The sequence below is a fragment of the Polyodon spathula genome, chromosome 20 (genome assembly GCF_017654505.1).
Source record: "Polyodon spathula isolate WHYD16114869_AA chromosome 20, ASM1765450v1, whole genome shotgun sequence".
Taxonomy (NCBI): Eukaryota; Metazoa; Chordata; class Actinopteri; order Acipenseriformes; family Polyodontidae; genus Polyodon; species Polyodon spathula.
In genome coordinates, this window is record NC_054553.1 from 12,406,050 (window position 1) to 12,432,595 (window position 26,546).

Here is a 26,546-nt window from a genome sequence, read left to right on the forward strand (position 1 = left end):
GTTTTTATTACAGGCACAGGCAGTCTTCACACTTACGACACAATTGGTTCATGAAAGTTGCGTTGTCGAAGCACATTTTCCCATAGGAATAATGTTATAAATTGGGGTTACGTTCCTGACTCTTCAGCCAGGTAATATAGGTTTTACAGAAATTACCCATTATATTGTACTCATGCAAATATTTATTTAAATCTTTACATTCAGCCCGGTGATTACATGCATATTACTCAGACACCTACCTGGCTTGTTTAAAAGTACAGACTCTGGGCATTCCAAAGATGTGTGTGTATGTGGTACTCCTAGCAGGAAATACGATCGCCTGAAGTTAAGCCCCTCATCATGTGACACAGTTCACAGCTTAGGTTTTGTATTGAGACAATTGCTCTTATCAGTCATTGTCAACAGCAAAAAAAAAAAAAAAAAAAAAGTTACATGCATACAAAAAAAACAAACAAAAAAAACCCCCACTAGACTAAGTCAGGGTGACCACAGCAGGTACTGCAGTTAGGACACCGAGCTGCGCACATGACTCATGACTTGGGTCTCGTCGTGTCGTAAATGCCGTATCGATGTCGTAAAGTCGAAGCAGGGGAATTGTGCAAAAGAGTCGTAAGTGCTGTGCGTCATAAGTAGAGGATCGCCTGTAGATTACTTGAATCAATTAGGCACTTGATTTATTTGGATGATTTATTTGATTTTCTCCCTACTATGCTATTATCCATAACTTCAAAACATTCAATTAATATGAGGTAAAGGTAGCCAATGAACTTTCTGGCTAGCACCTTCACCAGTGACAAACAGACACATCCTCCATTTACTGACATCTCATACCATCAATAAATTGTGCTAAAGAGTGTCCTTGCATGTTTCACCAGAACTGGACAAGCAAGCCTCTGGACTGACACACTTCAGTCACATTTATTTAATTTCATTTTTAGAATTTAAAATAAATAACTCAACTATGGGGTTTGAGAAGTTGCCCTGAGAAACATGTACAGTATGCATTATAAAACAGACACAGAACTTAATTCTACACAGTGACTGAAGGTGCTTTGGAAACACGTAGAGTAAATATGACAAAGCCACCATATATTCCAGAGTGTCAGATTTCCTTCAGTGCACTAAAATGTTACGACAAAAAACCCGGTCAATACAGGAGCCTCTGACTTCCACTATTCAATTAAATAAACCACTAACATTCTTGTTCCTTTTTGCAGCAGCAACACAGATCGATTCAATATCCAATTTAAAACATGTTGCATCGCTGCAATTACTTCAAAACACAGAGCTGAAACTAAAAAAAAAAAAAAAATGAAATAGGATACCTCAGTAATTCTGCTTCTTCAGTCACACTTCAGTTCTTCACTACTGCTATTGAACAAGCTCTGCATTTCTGAGGATAGATAACTAAATGCAGTCTTTCACTTGAAAATTTGAGCAGTTTAAACATGGGGACAGAACATCATTTATAAAAATGAGAGGCCAGTCGGCCAAAAAATACTTGTCCAGTTCCCAGTAGCCGATTGATCAAAAAAATGTCAAGTTGGGTCTTAAAGGATCCAAGTGATTGTGTCTAGGTAACCCATTCTATACCCTCACCACCTTGTGGAAGTGTGTCTCCTTCTCTGTCCCAAGTATAAATCGCCACTTCATTTCCAGCTGTAAGATTAGTATCATTAAAATGTATTTTGCGACCAAATGAAAACTTTATTTAAGCACTTATTATTGAAGTATCTTGAACCCACGTGAATAGGGGTGAAATGTACAATAGAAAATCGCTAATGGGCTTTTCTATTTCACATCATAGTGGTATCAGAGTGAAACAGCAGCATGATCATACAAAAGTCCAATCCCAACACCAAAGCCAGTGTCCTGTATGGCACTAAACCCCTCCCTCTGGTGTTGTATGGGCACAACCTAGAGAAGCAAGTTCTCCTTTAACTGCGTGTCTCCGCCCCGAGACTTGCCTGTCCAGCCACATGACCTTCATACCCCTTCAAGCAGACAGAAAAGGTCAGATTGGAGTCTGTAGTCAAGAGCCCAGTTTACAACACTGACTAAGACCAGCGATGCTTAAACTCAAGAGGGACAGTTTATTGCATAAACAATGCACCTGTGATTGGCCCATACAATTCATGTAAAATAACAGGACAGGGAACCTGTGAAGTGTACACAGCATAGGACATTGAAAAGTGGACTAACATTGCAGCCATTCCCCATCGGTGCCCTGTTGAAGAGGCACAGCCTGTACTGCAAACTGCAACAACCACAAAACACTTGACCTTGACATTTTCCCAGTATGGTTTCTGGTTCAGGATTCTTTTGTAATAAAATATACTCCGAAAATATCTTTTGCAACAAAAGCAATGTCAATTTACACTTTGCCATTCAGCCATTAACAAGTTTAAGATATTGTCGTTGATGAAGAACCTGGATTACAATTCTTCAAAATGCAAAATCACACACACTCCCAGCTATAAGATTACTCTGGTACCCTCTACTGGCCCTGCAATGTCTGGTACAATCCTAAGGTGGCGTGCTTTACAGTTAGTGGACTGCTGTCTAGCGCTGAAAAATCAACCACCAAATGGTCAGCATTTTAATTCTAAAGGTTACATGGAAACATTCTGTACAAAAAATGCAAACAGCTGAACACAACGCAAACTGAACACTCCTTTTTGGTAGTCTGCTCTAGCTCTGTCAGTGAGTGGACAATACCGATCACAAGAATATAAAAAGGATCATTAATGACTGACTGCAGTGTTAAACGGTAAATCAGATATGGGGAACAGTACTCCTAGCAACTATAAATCACTGTTTTCAAGAACCTCAAGTAACATTATGCAGAGCTCTTTAACACTGATCATGATTCACAATGCGATACAGCACATATAGAAACACCAATACACTTCGGACTAAGCAGTCACGGTTACACGAGAGGAGAGCTCCCTTAAGGATGTGTCAATTACAAACGCACCATTGTGTGAGCTGAAAGGTCCCATGAATGTCTTGAATGGAAAAGCTGGTCAGTGTAGGTACTAATAGGCTCAAAGCAAGACAGAAAGAAACAAAATGAGAATACTTCAGCAGTAGAACTTGATGGCAATATTCCTAACAATGTAACCAATGTAAAGAATCAATTGAAATGACATCTGAAGCAGTGTACTTTTTAATACTGAGATTTGTTTTTTGCAGGGACACTGCCCTGGGTAAAATACCATCTCCTCTCACAGAGTGAATCCAATCACTTAGTTTAAGTTTTCTTTATTCAGTCTTTAAGTTTACAACAACTTCTGAATAATATACATATGAAAACACAGATTTTAAAGTTTATTTATTTTTATATATATGATCCTTTGGTGACTGAATTTATTTAAAAGGGCTAGTATGGAAGTTAAAAAAAAATTTGCTTTACCAATTTTTTTGTGTTATATAAAAACCTAATTCAGACATTTAAAAAGGTTGATAGTATGGCTAAAGTCATGGTTCCACATTATACAATTTAAGAAAAAGATAATCTCCCCTTTTATAAAAAGACATCAGTAAAATGGTGTACAATATCTTAAAACCCTGAAAAAAAAGAGACTACAAGTTCTATTTTATAATACATTTTCAAAAGATGCTAATAGTGGGATTTCCTGTGTACGTACTTGAAAAAAATCAGTAGTTCTTTTTTTGAAAGATTTACGATCAGAAAGTTATAAAAACCCTCAGTTGCCAAATACAGTTTACACAATTGAATATAAAATACTGTTTCACTTCTAGAATGTTCACTTTGTACAGGCTGTGTGTGAGCAAGAAGCGTGACCCTCGACGACAATGCAAGTTGGTGAAACTTTTATACTAAAAAAAGGTGTTTACACAATATACACATTGTATTACTTACAATAAGAGAAGGGTTACATTTGAGTCAGGGATACAGCAGTGTTAATAGCACCATGAGAAAAAAAAAACAAAACAAATGAAAACAAAAAAATAAACGGGAGTCTCACCCTCGAGTCTTCAGTGCATCACTTCTCTGCGAATCGGAAGACAAAAGTGCCGGTTCTGTAACATGGAGAATTCCTTCTCCTCAAAAATATACCCAATGCACTTCTTTGCAAATGTGTTGCAACAATAAAAATAAAATGTAAAAAAACTTTTCAATCTTCTCTCAGCCTGTCTGAGAAAATGCACCGTACACATCTCTGCTACGGCGCTTTGAGGTACGTTTTGGGTTTGTTCACTGAGAAAGTCTGTGTTGCACAGTAGCACCGTGTTTAGTTGAAATGGAAGACAATGCAACTGGGATTAGCACCTTCTTACTCGTGTGCTCTGAAGGGTTACGTTCTCTTCATGCACACGTGACAGCGGCTTACTCGGGAACCCAGGTTTCCTGCTTTCAGAGTCTCTGATTGAGGTTTACTGTTGAGACAAACACAGACAGACACTAAATATTCCACACACAGTAGTAGAGGCTGAAGAGAATTCAGATTATAGTACAGCTACAGCCAAACTTTTTGAATCACCTAGAATTTTAGGACTGGAGAATAATTTATATAATTTTAATCTTGTATTTAAAATCATGTAAATCAAATAAACTACAAAACAATATCACAAAAGTCTACGGGAAGCCTTTGGTACAGTATTTCATGTTAGATTTTGAAATGTCAATTTTCTGAAATGTCAGTTTTTCATCAAGTATATGGAAAACTACAAAGCAGTATGTAATTCAATATATTAACACAATATTAAAAGGTTTCATTTGACTTATGAAGCAAAATTTGTTAATTCTAAGTGAAAAAAACTTTGGCCCTTGCTGTACACAAAACCAGTGTCTCGTTTGTTTGTGGTTAGCTACAAGATTCCTGGCTTGTTTCTCATATTGTATACACGATTAATTTCCTACTGTGAATCAGCAAATTAAAAAGTACAGTGCAGTCGTTGAGAGGGGAAGCAGAATTTGGGTACGAAATGCAATCTAACTGAATAAGCACATTTCATTTTCACTGTCTTCTTACCTGAACATTTCTGACAGCTCGACAGTGGCCAGCCAGAAGCTGTAGGAGTTAGCGTAGTAGTTGCAGGTGCCACGGCCGTGGCACTCAATGAAAGGGGCGGAGCGGAACTCCTCCAGGCAGGAGCCTGGAGATACCAGGGCCTGCCCGGAGCCCTCTGCGCCCGCACTGGTGTGCTGCAGAGAGAGAGAGAGAGAGCTGTGAGACATGCAGGAGGACTACTACCCATAGTGTATCATACCTGGACACCACATCCACTCTCATGCTGTACTTGAGAAACTTTCTTGTTGCACTACGCTATATGTTAAATGACAAGCACTAGAATGTGTGTTTATCCACATGTATACAGTATTGCATTACATTCATTGTTGTTTTTACTGCATGTTGGTTTTTGAGGAATTAAAAGTGCTGTTTTCCATCTCACTTTTGTTCTGCAGTGTTTATAAAAAGATAATTGTCTGCACTGTATTGCATGTTTCACTTTCAATGAATTGCTATGTCCAAATGTCACCAACCTGCTGGAAATGCTAACAATGAAAAATACTGTGGGTTTTAAACATTTTTTGCATTTGGACCACACCCAAATCCCATTTAACAGCAAGCTGGGCTGGTGCGATATTCAAAGCAGTACCATCATAAAAGAGTATCCGATCCAGAGTGAGGACCAGCCCTGAGGGCAGGAGGGGATCTGGATGGTCTGGCTGTGCACAGCAATCACCATGGCGGGGGCTTCACATACCGTACACCTGGCGAGCAGACGGACAAGGGGGTTGAAAAGAGAGCTCACACACACACAATGCTTGCAGCTTGCAATTAAAACACTGTGACAATTATGTTTTGCACCAATAAACATTTTAGCAACGTTTGTCTACTTTATGAAGGAACTAGGATAATGAGATCAGTTTATGAAAAGGGGAGGGCGAAAGGTTTTGGAGCATTGTAATATTGCCAAGTGTATTTCTCTGGCAGTCTATGTCCTTGCTTTAAAAAAAAGTGCGCTTACGACAAATATGAGGCTGTGTTAGACAGCTATGCAAGTTATAAAAGGAGTAGATTGCCTTCACTCTCCCCCTCACACTCTCACCTGCTGATGAATGGTTGGATGCTCTCCCCGGTTACAGGTGCCATACTCATTGGCATGGGCTGGGGGGTGGAGAGCCAGTAGGAGTAATCGTTCCTGGAGGCGAAGTTACACACATTGTTGATGTTGCAGAACATGAAGGGCATGGTGCTGAAGCGACGCAGACAGCTTCCTGCCGTACCTGTAGGATAGGAGCAATGCTACAGTTACACAGGCGAACAGCGGTCTACTGTGCTCCTGCAGTAGAAGCTCTGACAAGACGGAATAATAAGACCTTATTATGATCATGCTATGCATACAGTTCTGTGTTTCAGAATATGAGGATACATCCACCTTAATTTCTTAGTTCCCTTCAAAACACAGAGATAAAACTAAGCAGGAGAACAATTGCACATTAGTGGTGTCGAAGGAATTAGCCAAAATCTTAGTCTGATTGACTTAAGGGTAGACTCAATGACAGTACACCACATTTTGCTTATGCAATGGTGTGTTTTGATTGAACGCCATAAAGCAGGTGACAATATAGCTCAGTGAGTTTGAATTGAATCTCCCCTAGTTAGATGTCGTTTGGGTTCTGAAGCCCAGCCTCACCCAGGTCCTGTCCATGCGCCCGCTCATTGCCCTGCACATACAGCAGAGAGTAGCCGTCATAGATAGAGCTGGTGCCGGTTGGGCACTGTGGCACATCCTCACTCTGGCTGTGGCGGGTGATCAGGAAGCCGTGGGCGACGGAGGCGGTCCCAGGGGGGCCAGGGGGACCCTGTAATCCATCAGGACCAGGAGGGCCGTTGAAACCTCGCTGACCTGGGGGGCAGGGGCAAAGCAGTCAGTCACAATCCAATAGGCAGCACTGTATCTGCCCTCTAACACATGAATATGGAATTCCTGTGAACATTATTGTATTGTAACAATTACACGTCCACATTTTTTTACCTGAAAAAAACTGGTTAAAAAGATCCTTACTAGGTATCGTAAATCTATTAATTAATAAACAAACACACACCACGGGATTCAATTTTAGTTATGGCTTGGCTAATATAAAACTAAATTATAAAAAAAGCCTTGGGCTATCTTTCTTATAGTAAGTTGTTCTGTTATTCTGTACTTTTTAAAAAGCCACCATATTCAAAATAATCCTCAGAACAGCAGTACACTTAGACACACTTTTTGACAAGGTTTAAGGCTTTTCACATTTATAACAGACTGCTTAAAGACATTAATAAAATACTTCTCGTTGAAATGTCAATCCAAATAGACCCTGGTACCACTTATAACCTCAAATACAACTGCCATCTCCCCAGACTAAGTTTGCTACTCAAGACACAGCATTATGATAATGCTAGACATACAACTCAAGACAAACCCAATCTGAACCTCCAGGTTTATATGAATCTATCAATCCTAAAGAATACTGACGCTTTTTCCATGTAAAATATGGCACTACAACATACCATTGGCAATATATGATTATGATTTTACAAAAATAAAAGATCTGTCGCTTCCATGGAAATGTCACTCCAAAGATTTTTTTTTTTTAATTAAACAAGGAAGAGATATTAAACAAGTACATGTGTTTTTTCCCTACTCTGGATTCATGAAACAGACTGGTTGTGTTCTGATAACTATTTTGGACCCACACCATGCTGCCTAGGATCCTGTCCTCTAACCTGGCTGTCCGGATGGACCGGAGCCTCCTTTACGTCCTGAAGGACCCTCGAAGCCAGGGAGACCTTCTCGTCCGGGATCTCCAGACTGTCCTATCGGTCCTGAAACAGAATTCAGATGCACAACAGTGGGCCACCATAGCCTGTGAAACCTTCCCACAATTAGAAAGCCTCTTTACACAATGTGGAGATGGTGTTTATGTTAGAAAGCCTATTTATAAAACGTGAAGATGGTTTTCATAGATGGATATTTGGGAAAAGAGTGAGATGAGGAGAATGCCTGGCATTAAGTAGTACAATACTGTACTTAAATAAAAATGTCTTGGTATTCAATTCTGCATCACTGGGACTATAGAAACTTTCTAGAAGTGTACCTGGCAGTCCTGACTGGCCTGGGGGTCCTGGGGGCCCGCGACTGCCAGGCTGGCCTGGTGGCCCCGGGAATCCTCGCTCTCCCTTCAATGCTATGGGGACGGCAGTTGGACCAGGAGGCCCTCGGAGACCTAGACACGTGGAATGGAAACAGAAATAAAACACACCACTGTTAATAATGCAGTTAAAGTGTAAGAGTTTGAACAGTGCAAAAAATTGAATTGTACATTTTTGTGCTAAATATTGAATCCAATATATCCCATTTTAGATTTGTGCATTGATCTTGATATATATTGCACAGCTTTGTTCTTTAAATCCAGATTTGAAAATATGTACAGAATTTGAAATACAAAAAGTGTGTGTGTAATTATTATTATTTGATTATTTAGCAGAAGCCTTTACCCAAGGAGACTTATGGAGACTTATAGAGACTACGGTGTGAACTATGCATCAACTGCAGAGTCACTTACGTCTCACGCAAAAAACAGAGCACAAGGAGGTTAAGTGACTTGCTCAGGGTCACACAGTGACTCAGTGAGTAAGATAAGATTTGAACCGGCGACCTCCTGGTTACAAGCCTTTTTCTTTAACCACTGGACCACACAGCCTCCACATATTAAAGAGCCAGCTTCCGGGGGATCCCGAGTGGCGCATCCGGTAAAGGTACTCCGCGTGGAGTGCAGGATGCCCCCTATAACATGAAGGTCACCAGTTCGAGACCAGGCTATTCCCCTGCTGGCTGTGGCCAAGAGTTCAAGGGGCAGCACACAATTGGCAGAGTGCCGCTCGGGGTGGGGAGGCCTTAGGTCGGCCAAGCGACGACCCCTGCAGATTGACCAGGCACCTGCCTGTCAGTTGCCCAGAGCTGCGTGGTCACCCGATGCTGTAGCTCTGAGGTGGCTGCATGGCGGGCCTGCAGAGTGAAAAGGGACGGCTGATGGCACATGTTTTGGAGGACGCGTGTGTCCGTCTTTGTCTCTCCCAAGTCAGCGCGAAGGTGTCAGCAGTGAGCCGGGTTGTAATAAGAAAAGAATTGCCCATTCCAAATTAAAACACACACACATACACAAAAAAAAAAAAAAAGAGAGAGCCAGCTTCCAAATGCTTTGTATGTCTGGACTGCTGTGTGTGGGAGCTCAGTTGATTTACCTTCAGTACCAGGTGTACCGGGATCTCCTGTTAATCCAATACCACCTGGGGTCCCAGGACGACCCTTCATCCCTGGGGGAAGAGAAAAGAAACTCACGGTTTTACAGTTGCTACAGATCTGTGACAATCAGAGAAGCCCACTTATTGCACAATTGATCCCTTCACTCTGAATGCATTTAAAAAACATTTTGAATAAAATATAAAAAACAGTACTCTCAAAAAATGCACACCCTTCATGTTTGCAATAAGGACATTGTGGGTCAATTATTATTTTAAGAAAAAGAGAAATTATCTTAATGACTATATAACTGGAACAGTTAACACACGGACAGATTTGTAATTTGCAAAATCACTAACTTACCCAATCTCACTGCTGCTGTAACAAACAAAAAAATGTTCGATGTTACTGACCTGGGAATCCTGGCACGCCTGGGAAGCCGGTGTCTCCTTTTTGGCCACTTCCTCCAGGACTACCAGGGGTACCCTAGAAACAGAAACCAGTTACCTACTGCCCCCCACACCCACAAGGATCTTCACCATTACCGTTAATCACACAATCAAGAAATACTACAGGAAACTAATTTAGCTCAATGACAAAACTGTAATAAACATTTAATTTTGGGCAAAATTGCACTGCTCTGGCAAACGGCAGCTTGGACGATTAATAACCTGAAATGAAAGAATAAATAAAATAGCAACAGGAGTGTTGGGAGGCATGGAGCTTCTAATGCTGTCCACAGTGTAGTGTAGATTACCCTTTGATGGGGGGAGATGCAGTAACCTAATTTGGGTCTTTCAGGAACCACCTTGTTTCTTCATGGACCATAGTCTGGGAACCTCTCAGGTAGACCAAGAAGCCAACTAGTATTTCTACATCACAAACACTGCCACCTGGTGAACGGAAGTGGAAGTCAATGGATCTGAACCTTTATAAATGTTAATGGATCTCACTTACTGAAAATCCTGGCGGTCCAGTCTCTCCCTTGAGGCCTGGGAATCCAGGCTGGCCAGGACTGCCAGGGTTGCCCTTCTCTCCCTTCACTCCACCGCTGCCTGGAGGCCCAGGGGGGCCTTCTCGACCTGGCTGCCCTTCACACGCCAGTAAGACACATGTTAGTCAACAATCAAGCACACAGCAACAACAAAGCAGTCCGGGCAGCAATGACAAGCAGTGCAGTCACACACACCAGTGAGCTAATGTGCCGACCCTCACTGCATCACTGTAACCAATGAGTACATCAGTGATATATTCCAGTTCTGCTTGCCCCTTAATACAGCATGAAGAATGTGGGGTCAGGAGATTTGAAAAGGCACATCATGCAATTTTTTTGGAATCAGGATATAGTCAATAGATGCTGGCCACTAGGATTCTTCTAGTGTCATTCTATTGGAGCACAAGAATACATACAAAAAAAGGAAAGTAAAAAGTGAACAAATAAGGTTACATTTCTACTGGTGAATGGCCTTATAAAAAATTATTTTACTTGTGTCTTCTTTGTGAGAGCAAGAGAGAGAGGAGAGAGAGGGGGTGTAGTTGTGCACATACACTTTGTTATTTTGTCTCTCAACAGCCTTCCTAGAATAGACGTGCACAGAGCCAAGTTTAAAGGCACTTGCTGTATCTTTAGGAGAAGGAGGAGAAGAAAAAGTGCACAAAGTATTAACGTGTTCAGGATATTGAAGGGTCTAACCTGGATGACCTAGTAGGGATCAAAGTTCACCAAGATCCAGGAGTCCCCGTTTAGAAGGGCCACACACAAACAGTATGAAATAAGATGGTTGGTTAAAACTGCATACCGGTACATGTTATGTAAAAATTCAAAAAGCATACTACTTAGCAGTGAAAACCACAGACTGGACAACCGTTCATTAGCACTTAAAGAGCCAATCTCAGACAAGACCACATAATTAAGAAAGCCTTGCAGTTGACGTTAAACCCTTCAGTCTTCTCGAACACTTTAGAGTAGCTAAAAGAACTATAAAGCGGCAGTTTCTCAAAGTGTGCCAGAGAAGACGGTCTTCCAGGCAATAACAAAGGGAGATGAACAGACTTAAATAAGCAAGAACTATAAACCCTTTAAGGACTGGTACAGAGTATGTGTCATGGGGGTGGGGAACAGTACAGTATAGTTATCCTTCCTGCAATTTATCAAGAGGCTAAATAAAGCTGGTCCTTAAGGGGTTAACCTACAACATAAACTAAAGTCTTCAGAAAGGTTCCTCCCATTCACTCATACACTTTAAATATATAGGTCAGGGTTAAAATGGAATGACCCAGGCTTTTATTAGCATTAGAGTCTGTAAGTGTTTGCTTTTGATTGCATTTTCATGGCATTATTTTCACATTGACTCAGGTGAAATGTTCCAGCTGTAACACTACAAGTTTGTTGAAAGCGTGACTAGGGGTGAAATGTGGACTTGCTGGTATACTGTATTGTGGTAAGGGTGTGAATTGTGTTCTACAAACAGGATGTGTGTTGGGTGTCTCTTATGGTATAATACCAGTCATCTCGTGCAGTTTGGGTGCAGGTTCTGACAGCACAAACTGAGACATGATGCACCTTATAAAAGGAGGCATCATACACATTATTATTATTATACAATATACATCTCTACCACAATACAAGACCTAAGAAAGCCCAGGGGTATCTGTACAGAGGATAGGATGTACAGGAATTTTGAAGAATCCTCTATAGCGATTGGTCGTTTGCTCATACCGTATTCCTTCGAATTTAAGACTTAAATTTGTGTATTAAAATCACCAACAAATAGGAAAAAAATATTACTGCCTGATTTAGTCTCATCCGTGACATACAGGCAGCCATTTTTAAAGAAGCGGGAGTCATTGTCTGGGAGATGTCAAGTAATAAAGAGGACCTCCAACTTAGAACTTAAATTGAGGATGTATCTTTGTAAATGCATCTTTGAGGTTTTATTTTTACCTCAAATTGTGGGTGGAAAATTTGGGCTGCGTCTTAAATTCGATGGAATATGGCAATTGATTTTAAATACATTTCAAAACAATTACATAACTACATGTGGTCTATGGTAGAACTATAAGAGGTTTCTCATACAAGTTACCCCAGTACGAGACACCCTGCATTGTATCATGCCTCGGTACATCCCAAATACTTTCCCATGTGCAGAAAAGCACATTAAAGCTCAGATGCGGATCTTTTTTTAAAATGTTTTAATTCAAGTTAAAACCAAGCTTAGTGCTGTGGCAGGAAAGGGGCTTCACCTGAGTCACAGAGAAAAAAAAAAAAAAAAAAAAAAAAAAAAAAAAAACACTGAGTGTTCTGATGAGAGGAATTAAATTATTTATCTATTTATTTTTAATTGCTTGTTACACCTACAGTAAGGGGATAAATCCACGTGGTCACCGGGGAGACCCAGGTACTTCAGTACTTTACATTTAGCAGGATTACATATGGGTGTACATATAAAAATGTACCACTGAACAGGTGCACATCTTGATTGTTCACAATTTCTTTTACTTTTTCCATATATCGGTACAGCTTCCGTATTTATACTTTTTAAAAAAAGATAGTAAGTGGCGGGGATCTATAAATATAGTGTTACACATCCCCATGTGTTGCTACAATGGTTTATATAACGTATCTGTGATTTTTCTTTTCATTGTTAACATCCTGACAATTTCTTACAACTTTGAAGTCTGTTTCAAAGTTCTTTTCAAAATGTCCGCTCTAGTGCACCGATAGCGTAAGGATTATTGTCAAACTGGTAACACTGCCACAACGATCCATGATGTGGTGCGGAACAGAAAAGCCAAAGTGCTGGTCACAAGAAATTGTCAGGATGTTGACAATGAAACAAAAATTACAGGTACGTTATTTAAACAGTTGTAGCAACACATTGGGACGTGGAACCCTTCTACTTACTCTAAGGCGTTCTGCTGTATACTGAAGTAATAAAACTTTGATAAACACTGACGAGACGTTTTTATTAATGACTTCCTGCGATTTGCTATATGCTGTAATTCTACTTCACTGTGTTCACTGAGATTAGCACAGAAACCAATTACAAATCTGGCCTCGGAAAGCATGAAAAATGTAAACGATAATTGACTATAAAACAGTACCGAACACCCGAAAACCAGTCGAACCTGGTCAGTACCAAGCAATTATATAGTCAGTGCCCAGGATAAGGACGCCCCCTACTGGTGTAAAAATACCTCAACCTGACACTCAAACATACTGGAGGTCTCATGAGCTGTTTGAAACAGACATTTCATAAACTGAAATCACATACAATGTTGAAGCCTATGGCTTTAAATTTACCAGGGTAAAACTCATTAACTTTTACTACATTTCAGGAGATAGAAACTAACTTTGAAAAGCAAACTTCTCAAAAGGTGCCGACTACAAAAAGTTAAGTTGTTGCTCATGCTAAAAGCTTCTAACAGGTAACCTTGTAATTAAGCAAATACAGCAAAACACCTTTTTATAGACAGGTTGTTGCAGTTACAGTAGGCATGTTAACCAACGTCACAGGAGCACAGCTATTAGATGATGCTGAATGGCAAACCACAACATGCACATGAATATAGCTGGTTTATGCAGGAAGAATTAGTGATTAAAAAATGTAGACTTGCATTAAATCTAACATTGTTAACTACCGCTTTCAGCATCACATGCTTCCTTGAGCTGTATTTGCAGTCTATAGTATTGTTTATAGTATTCTATAGATGGTCATTGACAAATCATACCAATTTAAATAGATCAAAACATTTCCAGGGTTAGCAAAATGTAAATAAAAAAGCATGACTACATTTTGAATGACTTGGTGTCCTCAGAAAAAAATACACTGCTCCACACAACTAAGAGGTATTCCGAGTACATTACATCACGTCTCTTAAATGTACAAAGTTCTACAATCTTGTACTGTTAGAAAGGTGTTTTATTAATAAGTATTATTTGAACACAGGATTTGGGGGAACGCTTAAACTTCAGCTGTCTGGAGCAGTGTATATAAAAGCGGTTTCCAAATGTTAGTTTCTTCATTTTGACTTGGAATATCAATATTTAAACATGCTGAACATACAAGGATTCCCGAAAGGAAGCACTGACTATTGCTGCTATTTTTAGATGCAATAGTATTTTAACAAAGCCAAGCACAACAACACTGAACAGCCACAAGATGGAATCGCACGACTCCCGTTAACTTTCTGGCTCCAGAATCGCTGGTTAACATACCGAAAACACATTTTTATTCCTAGCACAGCACTGCAGCACAGAGTCAAGCATGTAGGGGTTCTGATTCAGATTTGAACTGTTTTCTGGTTTAAAAACAAACGTTAATTCTGCACGTACACAGGAGGAGGAACTGGGATCTTATTTTATGATCAGAACATTCATAAACTTTGATGTAATACATTAGGAAAATTAAAATGAATTACCTGTAGCATCTACAAAAATGATCACCGTTTAAGAAAAGTATCCTTTAGAATACTCTAAATACTGAAATTCAACATGCCAAGTCTTTTTCATTGTCTTCGGGGCTTTACCCTTACAATCAGAACCCCTACGTTTGTACCAAGGTGAGTAAAACAGAGTTCTCTACATTGTGTTCTTAAAGCTCCTGCTCTACAAGCATGCACAACACAGTGGATAAAGCTCTAACCTGGAAAACCTGCAAAGGGTCAAAAGTCACCAACGGTCACCATTAGAAGGATCAAGGGGCACACAGCATGAAAAAAAAGTTACAGGTTAAATAAAACAAAACAAACACACACACACACACATGGTAGGTTGAAAATGCAACACAAGTGGCTCTTGAGTTTACACAGGATAAGCAGGTTAGTCCAAAACCAATGTTTTTGTCACATCCTGAAGCGTAAACAATATCCATTCTGGGTTTAATTTGAAAACAGACTACAATTACAGATTACATAGCAATTTTCACCCTGCCAAATATGCAAAATGTTGTTTGAAACTTATTATTAAAGATTAACCAAGAGGAGCAGGGTGTTTGATAAGGTGAAGCCTTCTCATTAAGCATTATTTGTAGTGACAAATCCAAAGTTTGGACTAAAGGTGTTGGTGACTGAAAAACTCATGAAGATCGCAAACATGCAACTAAACATGAATGTATTCGAGAGATGAAATGGCTGGGCAGATTTTAAAATTGGACCCTTCTATCTTTGAAATAACAGGTTGAAAACAAAGGGCATTCCTGCCTGATAATTGATCTGAATGTAAAACACTGTAAATTGTTGCTACAGAGGATATCAAAGTTCTAAGGTTATAAATCTATTTGGTTTAACCCTTTGTGGTTCTACGTCAGACCAGGTCTGACCTTACAATTTTCCCTTTCCAGTCCGATGTCATGCACAGGTCTCTAGTCTCTGATAGACCCATACACCACAGAGATAACATGGACACAAAGGAGATAGCCGTTTCTGCATCCAGCGCTCAAAGAAGATCACGGACATTTGCAGAGCTTTTTGAGATGCAATAAATTGGACCTGACTAGCCTCACAATCACTGAATAAATGGACCGCTAAGGGTTAATTGTGGCAGTATTTATTGGGAAGTACTGCATTCAACAGTAATCCTGTACAAGTGTTACATTTTTTTATAAATTGATTCAAGGAGGTACTTCTTACCCATTTTACACTTCCACTAGCTACATAGGTCTCCTATGTGTAGTTTTGAAAGAAAGTGATTTTCACTTTGAAACATGCTATCTGGTACTACTTAAGGTTAAAGAAAGTGGCTTGCAAACTTTAAAACAAGTGTAATATCAGGTATGTTTTAAAATAAATATTAGAACATGCAATTCTTTCTAAACTGGACATTTGAGACCTATTTAAGAATGTCCTTGACAGGCACGACTTGTGGAATTATTTTGTTGACTATAAAATTGGTTTAACCGCGCTAAACGACATTGTAAACCACACGCTGAAATGATCCGGTGCCCAAAAGTATTTCGCATCAAGGATTTGAAGGGAATAACTGATGCGCTGTCCAGCAATTCCATCCTCTCATGAAACGAACAAACTTGAACACACAGACAAACACATTCCTGGATTGGGACAGTGGTGGTGAAACACACTGATCATTCTGATGAGGAGGAAGAGGAATCAGACGCAACAGTGAAACCGTAAAGGAGTGAACCAAGGATGGGGCCGTGGGGATGAAGACACCATTAGATTTTCCATGCTGTGGAGGCAGCAGGCTGGGCCTCAGATTGATTTGCGTGTATGTTGTGGGCTAGATTTCAGTGCACGCTAAAACATCACAACGATTTCATTCATGTGCTCAGTGATTTGTGCACTGTAAAGTGAATGCATAAAAATAGTACAAACATGTTGCTGCCAGGCTTTAGTTTCTACATCTTTTGGTTGTCAAAGATTCATAATATCATTTTATAAAAAGAAAAATCAGTCTTCACACTAATGGCTGAAATATTTGTCTACTTGCCTTAAATACTGCACCTCAGAGTTTAATGAGGGAATTTATGATATTGTTAAATTGTATAGGTCATTTTTTAAAATTTTCTCTACTTACTGCATTTCTAAATAATCTTTAAGGGGTCTACAAACATTTACAGGTCTTCAGGTCCAGCTGGGGTTTAAAATAGATGAACTTCACCATGAAATTAATGCATATCTGAGAAAGAGACCAAGTAGGCAATACTGTTTTCAATAAAGATTTGTGGTAGTTTCAGCCTTGCTGTGAGTGAGGCTCTAGTAAAACACACCACACAGTACAATATTGTATAGAGAAAACCTGGCAGCAAAATGATCAGGAAGGTGCAGATGTGACCTGGTTTTACTTACCATTCCTCCCGGGGGGTCCCAATACTCCTGGGTTCCCCTTTGGTCCTTCTCGGGGCTGGCCTGGGGGGCCAGGGGGACCAGGGGGGCCTAGTGGACCAGGCAAGCCTGGGAATCCTAGTTCACCTTTCTGACCTGGAAAGCCATTGCTACCTGGGGAGCCAGGGAAACCAGGATCTCCCTTTGAGCCTGTTGCACCAACACAGGAGAGCAAGGAAAACAAAACAAAACAAACTTCTGTAAAACAGAACTGTCACAACCATTTAAATCAATTAGACCATATAAATATGGAGTTAGATGAGACTGAAAATAAATAAAATGTTTGCTTTCTATAGCTTACTTCATGAAATAAATTTACAGAAAGACTACCAAGATACATATTAACATATTAGATTAGTTAACTGCTCTGTGGTTTTATATACATTTGTTCCTAGACTTGTACAGGCCTGCTAATAAACACAGCAAGAGAAATAACTCACTTTGTTTTTTAAACTGATGATGTGCATATGGATTGATGAGCTCCTGAACAAATACCAGTTTATTATATAATCCTTATTACCACATATACAGTTTTAATGAAGACTACGTAAAAGGTTACCTGGTAATCCTGGGAGACCTGGGGATCCAGGACGTCCGAAACCAGGTGAACCTAAAATAAAAAAAGGAAACAAACAGCTAAAGGGGTGACCCTTGTGAGCGCATGTGATAAAAGGCATTAGCGGAAATGCTGGTCTGCTTCACTTAGCGGCAGTTTATAGTTTTACCTCAAATACCACAAACACCAAAATTATCATGAAGACTGACAACCGACATTGAATACGAGGGTGTAAAATGAATGGTCAGTTTAAGGAGACAATGAACAAAAATTGCTTTTTTCTTTGCAGCATTGAAGTCACAGGGCTGATCTGTGATCGGTGGCAGCACTTGAAGTCCTACTTGTATTTAAACGAAGACAAACCCGTTTGAAGTCTGTTACAAGGAGTGAAGTCACGTGAAAGTGGTGCTGGTACCTGACCATGTTCGATGGAGTGTTCGATACCTTGTGTGATACTTCCACGCCTGCAATGAACAGGGATATCACTCCCAGCTTCTGGGGATCTCAGGAAGGTTACCAAGGCTGACTTACTGCTTTTGATCCAAACCGGCATGGGCATTTAAATTGAAGATAGCATATGTTTCCTCTCATGGCTTCACTTGCAATCAGTGTGTGTGTGTGTGTGTGTGTGTGTGTGTGTGTGGAGTCGCGATAGCAGCAGTTCTTACCAGCATCTCCTTTGTTTCCAGCGGGTCCCGGAATGCCATCCCGTCCAGCTTGTCCCTTCTCTCCAGGGAGACCTGGACCTCCTGGGCTGCCCGGCGAGCCAGGACGTCCAGGGGAGCCGCCGAGACCAGGGCCACCCGGAGCTCCATCAAGACCCTTCGGACCGGGGATCCCAGAGGGACCTGAACACAACCAGAGCAGTAAGCACTCAGTAACACACACACACACACAATGTAAAAATGGTGTCCTGTAAGCAGGGTAGTCATTGTTTAACTAAATCTGATTAAGGACTTGCTGCCTTGCATCTTTATGGTAACCAAATCAAATACCCAAGATTTTAAAAAAATCCTGCAATATTCCTTAATGCTTTCCTGAATATTACAGGATAGCTGAAGTTCCATTTTAATGTACAGGAGGAAAGACGCATACAGTACCCTGGAATCCTGGCAGGCCGGGGTCTCCCTTTACCCCTGGGCTCCCTGGCAGTCCTGGCAGACCAGGGGTGCCTGCTGAGCCCTTCGACCCGGGGGAACCAGGGAATCCGGGCTGGCCTGGATCACCCTGCAAACAAAACATGAGAACAAAACGTTACTGCAGCCGGGACGGCCAACAGAACAACCACAGTTTCTCACACTGAGAACAGCAAAGCATTCATGCAATCATGTTGGAATACATTGATTATTACATTCATAAAAACACAAATAGAAACCAAAAATTCAACAATTTTTTTTTTTTTTTTAATGTCTTCATTTTGAATGCAACAAAGTCATTGCTAGTTGTGGTTTCAGACTATAGACTACTCAAAGACTGTAGGATTACCCAAAACACACCTTTTCAAGTCAGATCACCAACTGGCATGTTTTTCAATGTCTGTTTGCCACTTACCTTGGGGCCTTGAAAACCTGGCACACCCACACCGGGCAGACCAGGGTCCCCCTTTTCCCCTCTAAACCCGGGGCTGCCTGGCTGTCCGGACTGGCCTGGCCTTCCCGATCCTCCAGGAGAACCTTTAGTACCAGAAGGACCTATGGAAGAGAGAGTGAACAGTTAGTTCAGCAGGGGACTACAGCAGTAACGAAAAGCAGCACAGCACAGACACACCTGGGGGAACAGAACATTCTACAGGCCGTTATATATATAAATAATTCTACATATATATATAATATATATATATCTATATATATAATCTATATATATATATATATATATAATATATTTATATACCCGAGACACACACACACACGCACATACAGGGCTCGCAAAATTTTGTTAATGGTACTTGCCCTTCCGTCAGTTCATAGTCGACCTTTGGTCGTCTAAAAAAATGTCAAGTTGCCCATAATTGACCTATGGACTGATTTGTACAAAGTACACTGTACTCAATACAGGTACAGTATCTCGGGTGTTCATACACTTTTTCAAAATCAGAATTCCATACTTTCCAGATTTCCATTTATTTTTCCCAGACATGTTTTAATTAGTTTCTACTAGTTTTTTGATGTTTACCCACATAGGCGGGCAGCCGCAGAGCATTATAGCTTTTTGATCCAGAGCAGAAGTTGCTGGTTTTCTAAAAGTATCTGGCAGAATCTGGAGGTGCATATCTAGCAAGAGACAATGCAGGTATGCAAAAGAGAAGTAAGATACAATCTAAGAAATATTTGAGAATTGCATTGCATTATTTACAAAAATATACAAAATTATACTGCAAGTATACTTGTGCCAAACTAGGATAGAATAATGGTACCAATAGTATACTAAAACCAGACAATTCTAGGACAAGTATACTTGCAGTATGTTACTTTTTTGTAAGGGATGATATTGGATTCTGACCCAAACTTCTTTATACCCTCTTAAATGCTGAACACTATGGGAGGTGAAAAATAACAAAAATGAAATAACAAATGTGCACACATTATATATTAAAATGTGCACGTGCCGTGTATTAAGCATACAAGTCAAATACTAAATACAGTACACCCTCGCTATAACAACCCTGTTTGGGTCCAAAGCCTTTTGTTCGCTGTAGTAAAAGAACAATCCAAAACAAACAATATAAGCTGCTGGAGTAAATTAAGGAAGGCACCTTGGATAAAGGCATTCGCTAAATTATTAATAATATTAGTACCGTTTTATTCTTTGATTTTCATTATTATGAAGTTATTATTACAGTATTTGTCACTAGTAGCACTAATAATAATAATAGCAATGAGATTGTGAATAAAACTAGAATTACAAGTACAGCACCTATTTGTGGCATGCTGCATCCAGTATTCTGACATATCCTATTCATTGAAGAACACAGTACAACCTCCACTCCCACTTATTTAAATAAATAAATAAATAAAAAGTTGCTTTGCCATCCCGGTTGCATAGAGTTGTACGAGCCAATTAAGATTGCCTGGTTGCTATCAGCATGACTGAAGGCATCCTGTCTGAGAGAAGTTGCCCGGAGAATGATATGTTCTGCTTCAACAAATCAGCAGACTAGTCCAGAGAAACCAAGAAATCGGCTCTGAAGGACAGGCCATGTCCTGGAAGGCAGAGGGTCACCACAAGGGCCCATGTTGACTGCTGACTGTTGCGTTGTTCAAGCCAACCGGTTACAGTATGATGAGGGGAGGAATCTCCTTTAACACAAGAATGCCTTTGGTGCAGATTCACGACAACCTTACTGCTCAGCAATTCACTGAAAGTCCTTGAGGCAACAGTTTTTCCATTCCACCAAGCCAATCCGGGAATGTCGATTTTCAAGCAGGATAATGCAAGACCACACAGTGCTAGGATTACAATTAAGTTGTTTGACACTATTAGCCAAGGAAAATACCTACGATCAGAAAAGTTAACCAGACATTTGGAGGTAAAAGTACAAACATGGTTTTGGTATTTCCAAAACAGCAAAACTGTGCATTTCAGCTGGTTGCCAACTACAAATTCACACACACTTACTCCTACATATATTTTTTAATTGCATTAATTTAACCCTATGACCAGAAAAAAAAAGTCATAGTACAGTTTGCATTTTGTTGCAACTGTTCCATAAATGGCAGTACCTACCAGGGAAGCCCATCTCTCCTATGGCACCCTTCAGCCCTGGAATGCCACTGGATCCTGGCTGGCCGGGGCTTCCTGGGTCTCCTTTGGGACCTGGAGAAGTGTCGAGGGTAGAGGAGTTACCATGGGGATAAAATCATGCTGAAGTTCTGTGGATGATGCCAAAAACTGTTCATTTAGAATGAAAGGAGTTATGATGCCCAGATCTTTGCTTTCTGTAACTTACCTCCTGGACCTGGTAATCCTGGGAGGCCATCCTGTCCTGGCAATCCAGAGTCACCAGTTAGACCAGGGAAGCCTTTCTGACCGGGCAAACCAGGTGAGCCTTGGGAAAGAATAAAACACATGAAAAAATATCCAGCCTAGACATCTGCCTTGGTAATAAAAATGCGTAAGAATGGATAATATTTCGGGGTGATTCTGCAAGACTGAACTTGCCCAAAATTGAACATGCAAATATTTGCCAGGGAAGCAGGAGGAGAGAATCTCACCTGGCAGGCCAGAGTCTCCTTTCTGTCCCTTGTACTCCTGACCGGGGTCAACTCGTCCAGGAGGGCCAGGCAGCCCCGATTCACCCTTGTCCCCTTTCCCTCCAGGGAATCCGGGGGTTCCTGCCTGACCGGAATAGCCATCGTCACCTGAGCAAGGAGGAGAAATGAGCCGCAAAACCCAAAACATCATCGTTACACACTACAGCTAGCACTATTCTGGGACCTGTAAAACACACACTTAAAATGTGTACATGCTTCAGTTTACTACCACTAAGCATCAGGCACTGGCACTACACATTGAAACACAAATCCCACCTTATCATTCTGCATTCATAGTAAATGGATAACAATATTACCATTTAACATTAAGCCATTCACTTAATATTTAACTAAACTCCCATCCACTACATTCATTCAGTAATGTACAAATTGTCTCATACTTCTTGAACAGTTTATTTCTAGTACATGGTCCTAAAACAGGGAGAAGTGCTTTAAATGGAGAGAACTGTTTTACAAACTGTTAGCTAGTTGTCCCCTAGATCATACGTCTTTGTGAACGTGCTATACTGGACAACTTTACATGCCCTGAGCAGACAACATTGTAAAGCTGTTTTTGTGCATCAAGACTTTTATAATGCGTTTTCAGGTAATATTTTGGATCACTTTGAGTGCTTTAAATGTATGTTGCCATTAGAAAAAGATTCAAGATTCTAGCCCTGTCCCATCAGCTTCTAGCTTTCATTCAAGACTATGAAGTCCTATTAAGGTTCTCCACTAGAAACCTGATTGGCCCAGAGGATAATGACTTTGAGACTCACCTTTGGGTCCGGGGAATCCACTGGCTCCGGGGCCGCCTGGGGGTCCCTGTGGGCCTGGCGTCCCCATCACACCCATTTCACCCTTCGCACCTTCGAGGGGGAGAAATCCCAAGTCAGTCTACCCATTCCTGGGACACACTCCAGCTTCTAAATAATTAGATCTTGCACTACAGTACTGCTTACTGGCAAGGTCTAATCTAGACAGTGGTCCTCAGGATTTAGAACCTAAACAACTGAAGAAACTTTGCTGCGATCTACAAAGCCGTCAGCTTCCCTGGTGGGAGGAGGAATCGGCAAACATTCAAGAAGCTGTTTCTTCAATTGAATTAGCCTAGCCAACATCTGGTCACACTGCTTAATGTAAATGGATTAAGCCATATGATCAACTTGTGACACACTACTTATTTATAACATATAGGAGGCAAAACAAATGAATGGACAGTTTGGAAAGGTTGTGAAGCCCTGAATCACCCTGGAAAACCAAAATATCATCATCAATAATATTAAATAACAACTACATTTGCTCATTGTGAATGGGCTGAAGTAAGTGGTAAATTAACCAAGATCTTAAAGGGAAAGACCTTTTCAGCCATAACGTCGCGGCTCTTGCAAGTGGACCTGCAAGCTTACCTGGCAGTCCCGGCAGTCCATCTCTGCCGGGTGCGCCGGGCGGGCCTGAGGATCCCACTTGGCCTGGACCTCCAGGAAAGCCAGGGCTACCACGGTCACCAGGGGGACCCGGGATGTCCAACCCAGGGGGGCCGGGGTCGCCCTTCTCTCCGTTCCTGCCTGGAAATCCTACGCAGATCGGAAAGAGTTTGTATTAGCATAGTGGTGGAAGATTTAATCTTCGTGCTTCTATGAAACTGTTGAAAACAAAAGACAAGGCTTCTGTTAAAACATGCATGTCAGTAAATACAAAACCACCACAAGCCACATTCACAGTATATACACATATGAAAAAGCAAATTAAATACATTACTAAACGTTCTCCAATACCACATGGAGGCACCTTTACTGTTGTTGGGGATACAGTTTCACTTGTTATCCAAGTAGGACATGCATCTATTTTTTGACCAGGCATCAATCTTATTTAACCAGCTTTAGATTCTGAAGAGCAGCTGGGAGAAACCAAAAGCCCTGAACATACATACACACACACACATATATATATATATACACACACACACACACACAAACTGTCTGGAAGGTCCTATCACTACTATTATTTACTTTAAAAATCAGGTATGACTGATCAGAGAGATTTAAAGGCCACCACTGCCTATTTCCGTTTCCCAATCTGCTGTACTTTGACGCGAACATCAATGTGATGTGCTGTAGGTCTGCGCATGTGACTGAAGTGGCTTGACTGAGCTCCATGCACTAAAGTTGTAATTAATTCTGTAGAGTACTTTGTACACCTGCATTTTACCTGTGAGGACTGTCTCAACAGCATGAAGAAATGCAGTACCCACTGCCCAGAGGAAATGTATCAACAGAACTGAGTACAATAAAAATCCGATTTATAAAAACATGCAATTATAGTATGCAGCCACCAAGTGGGGCTATGCACAATATAAAAAGTACTTAAAAAGGAAATTTCAGTAATTTAAAAGGGAATATTTTCCCCTGAAAATACATGCATGTAAATTTCTCTCTTCAACAAAAACTGAGCTGGATAAACCACACAGTACCTTGGTCACCTGAGGGTCAAAGGGTCAGCAATTAAGGACCACCAGGAAGTTGAGGCAGCAAGAATTTAGGAGTTTCAAAACAGGCCAGAGCCAATAAAGGTTAGAAAACAGGGTAAAGCGCACAAAAAGGTTAGAATGTTATAGAACTACCAATCTAAATACACTGTACAGCTTAAATATTGGGTCTAGTTTACCCCTCGAGGAACGGGAATATATTTGAAAATCCGCTATGTCAATTTTCTACTGCGTCCATCAGTCCTGTTCTTAAAGGGTTAACACTTAAATAACACCAAATATTAGCGTACTGTTTTAGTGAATCATACAGTTGAAAATAAGGATGCAAATGCTCATTAGAAAATGAAAAACTCTAATTTGCGTGGAGTGAAGTCAAACATTGATATCTGAAAAATAGGTAAACTACTTGCTGTAACAGGGAGCTTCCATGAAAATCTGATTCCAAAAGAATGTGCGCAAGCTTGAACTACAACTCCTGATTGAGTAGCGTGGAGTAGCAGACACTTAGTTTATATCTTTGATGTACCTGCATGTTCCAAATTGAAGTGGAGAACCAAAAATATCTGGAGATAACACCATGTAACAATTTTTTTTTTTTTTTGGTTCCTGTGTAGCAAGTGTTATTTCCTAATTACTTATGCCTCAAAAGTATAGAAAATGGCTATTATTCCCCACAAACTTTGCTTTTGAGACCAGGACATTGATATTTTGAAATTTACCTATTTTCCAGAACATTCCAGATAGATTCAGTGTTGAGTAAACTTGGAGTAACTTCTAGAACTTTCCAGTAATATAAATAGTAGTATAAATACAGGGGCCTTAAGCCCACCAGTTCAGTTTAGTTCCAGCTGCCTAAGTGAATACATATCTGCATTTTTCTGAGAGGGAATCAAGAGGCTGCAATGGTGGCATTCCTGATGGGTCTCCAAGATGGTTTTACCAAGTTTCCCTGCTATCTTTGCCTTTGGGACAGCAGGGACACCAAGGCGCACTACCACAGGCGGGACTGGCCACAGCGGACCGAGTTCTCTGTGGGGAGGAACAATGTCAAGTGGGAGCCACTGGTGGACCCCCGGAAGGTGCTGATGCCACCACTGCACATCAGATTGGACCTTATGAAACAATTTGTCAGAGCTCAAGATAAGGAGTCGGCAGCCTTCAAGTACCTTCAAGACTTTTTCCCTAAGCTGTCTGAGGCAAAGGTCAAAGCCGGTGTCTTCGTCGGAACACAGATAAAGAAGATCCTGGAGTGGAATGAATGGAACGGCTTTGTCGCAGTGGTTCGGGGCTTCCTGGGCAATCACAAGGCCAAAACCTATGTGGAGCTGGTTGAGATTCTGGTGAAGAACTACGGCACAATGGGCTGTAGGATGTCCCTCAAAGTCCATATCCTTGATGCTCATCTTGATAAATTCAAGGAGAACATGGGAGCGTACTCGGAGGAGCAAGGCGAGCGCTTCCACCAGGATATACTGGACTTTGAACGCCGCTACCAAGGACAGTATAACAAGAACATGATGTGAGACTACATTTGGGGGCCGATTCGTGAAAGTGATTTACAGTATAATCGTAAATCTCAAAAAACTACTCACTTCTAAATCTTTTGTAGTCATTTTTGTATTACTTTAGTATAAATACATGTTAATTTGGATTCATGTTGTTTTTTTCTGACTATGTGAAAGAAAAGACACAAATTCGCCAGTTTTCTCATTGGAAATAGGTAAATTTCAAAATATCATTGTCCTGGTCACAAAAGCAAAGTTTGTGGGGAATAATAGCTATTTTCTATACTTTTGAGGCATAAGCAATACGGAAATAACACTTACTACCTAGGAACAAAAATTGTGTTACACAGTGTAATATTGCAAGTGCTAACAGGTATTATTGGTTTGGCGGGGGGACATTTAGTAAATATCTTTGTGTCCCATATTTAAACACAGCTACAAGTCAAACATTTGAAATCCAATGTGCCTGAAATGCTTGCTTTTGTTTCTTTAGTTATGCAGAAAATTCACCCACCTGCTGAATTAGTTTATATGCTTACAATAAAACGTGTGACAGATATCAATATTTGAACTACCAGTTTCCAAAACACTGAGATGTTAAGTCCGTAAAATAACAGAACGTGCAGAGACAGAGAGAGAGAGAG

At 40.6% G+C, this 26,546-nt stretch overlaps 1 protein-coding gene across 3 annotated transcripts in view; it reads right to left on the reverse strand.

Annotated features, from left to right (window-relative positions):
• Positions 1-3,545: 3,545 nt before the first annotated feature.
• Positions 3,546-26,546, reverse strand: part of LOC121295384 (collagen alpha-5(IV) chain-like) — an 80,312-nt gene continuing 57,311 nt past the window's right edge. Inside the window, exons 32-53 of one of the 3 annotated variants that reach the window (XM_041219933.1) lie at positions 23,319-23,486; positions 22,689-22,778; positions 21,871-22,017; positions 21,606-21,704; positions 21,383-21,472; positions 19,211-19,350; positions 18,760-18,886; positions 18,328-18,507; positions 17,663-17,713; positions 17,068-17,253; positions 14,907-14,915; positions 10,955-10,963; positions 10,219-10,352; positions 9,675-9,747; positions 9,264-9,335; positions 8,117-8,245; positions 7,746-7,844; positions 6,670-6,882; positions 6,082-6,259; positions 5,629-5,743; positions 5,001-5,173; positions 3,546-4,404 (exon numbers count right to left, since the gene is read on the reverse strand). In XM_041219933.1, coding sequence (XP_041075867.1) covers positions 4,323-4,404; positions 5,001-5,173; positions 5,629-5,743; positions 6,082-6,259; positions 6,670-6,882; positions 7,746-7,844; positions 8,117-8,245; positions 9,264-9,335; positions 9,675-9,747; positions 10,219-10,352; positions 10,955-10,963; positions 14,907-14,915; positions 17,068-17,253; positions 17,663-17,713; positions 18,328-18,507; positions 18,760-18,886; positions 19,211-19,350; positions 21,383-21,472; positions 21,606-21,704; positions 21,871-22,017; positions 22,689-22,778; positions 23,319-23,486 — 2,564 coding nt within the window. In that variant the 3' untranslated portion in view covers positions 3,546-4,322. The remainder of the gene's footprint in view (positions 4,405-5,000; positions 5,174-5,628; positions 5,744-6,081; positions 6,260-6,669; positions 6,883-7,745; positions 7,845-8,116; positions 8,246-9,263; positions 9,336-9,674; positions 9,748-10,218; positions 10,353-10,954; positions 10,964-14,906; positions 14,916-17,067; positions 17,254-17,662; positions 17,714-18,327; positions 18,508-18,759; positions 18,887-19,210; positions 19,351-21,382; positions 21,473-21,605; positions 21,705-21,870; positions 22,018-22,688; positions 22,779-23,318; positions 23,487-26,546) is intronic. The other 2 variants (XM_041219934.1, XM_041219935.1) reach the window with 2 other exon arrangements.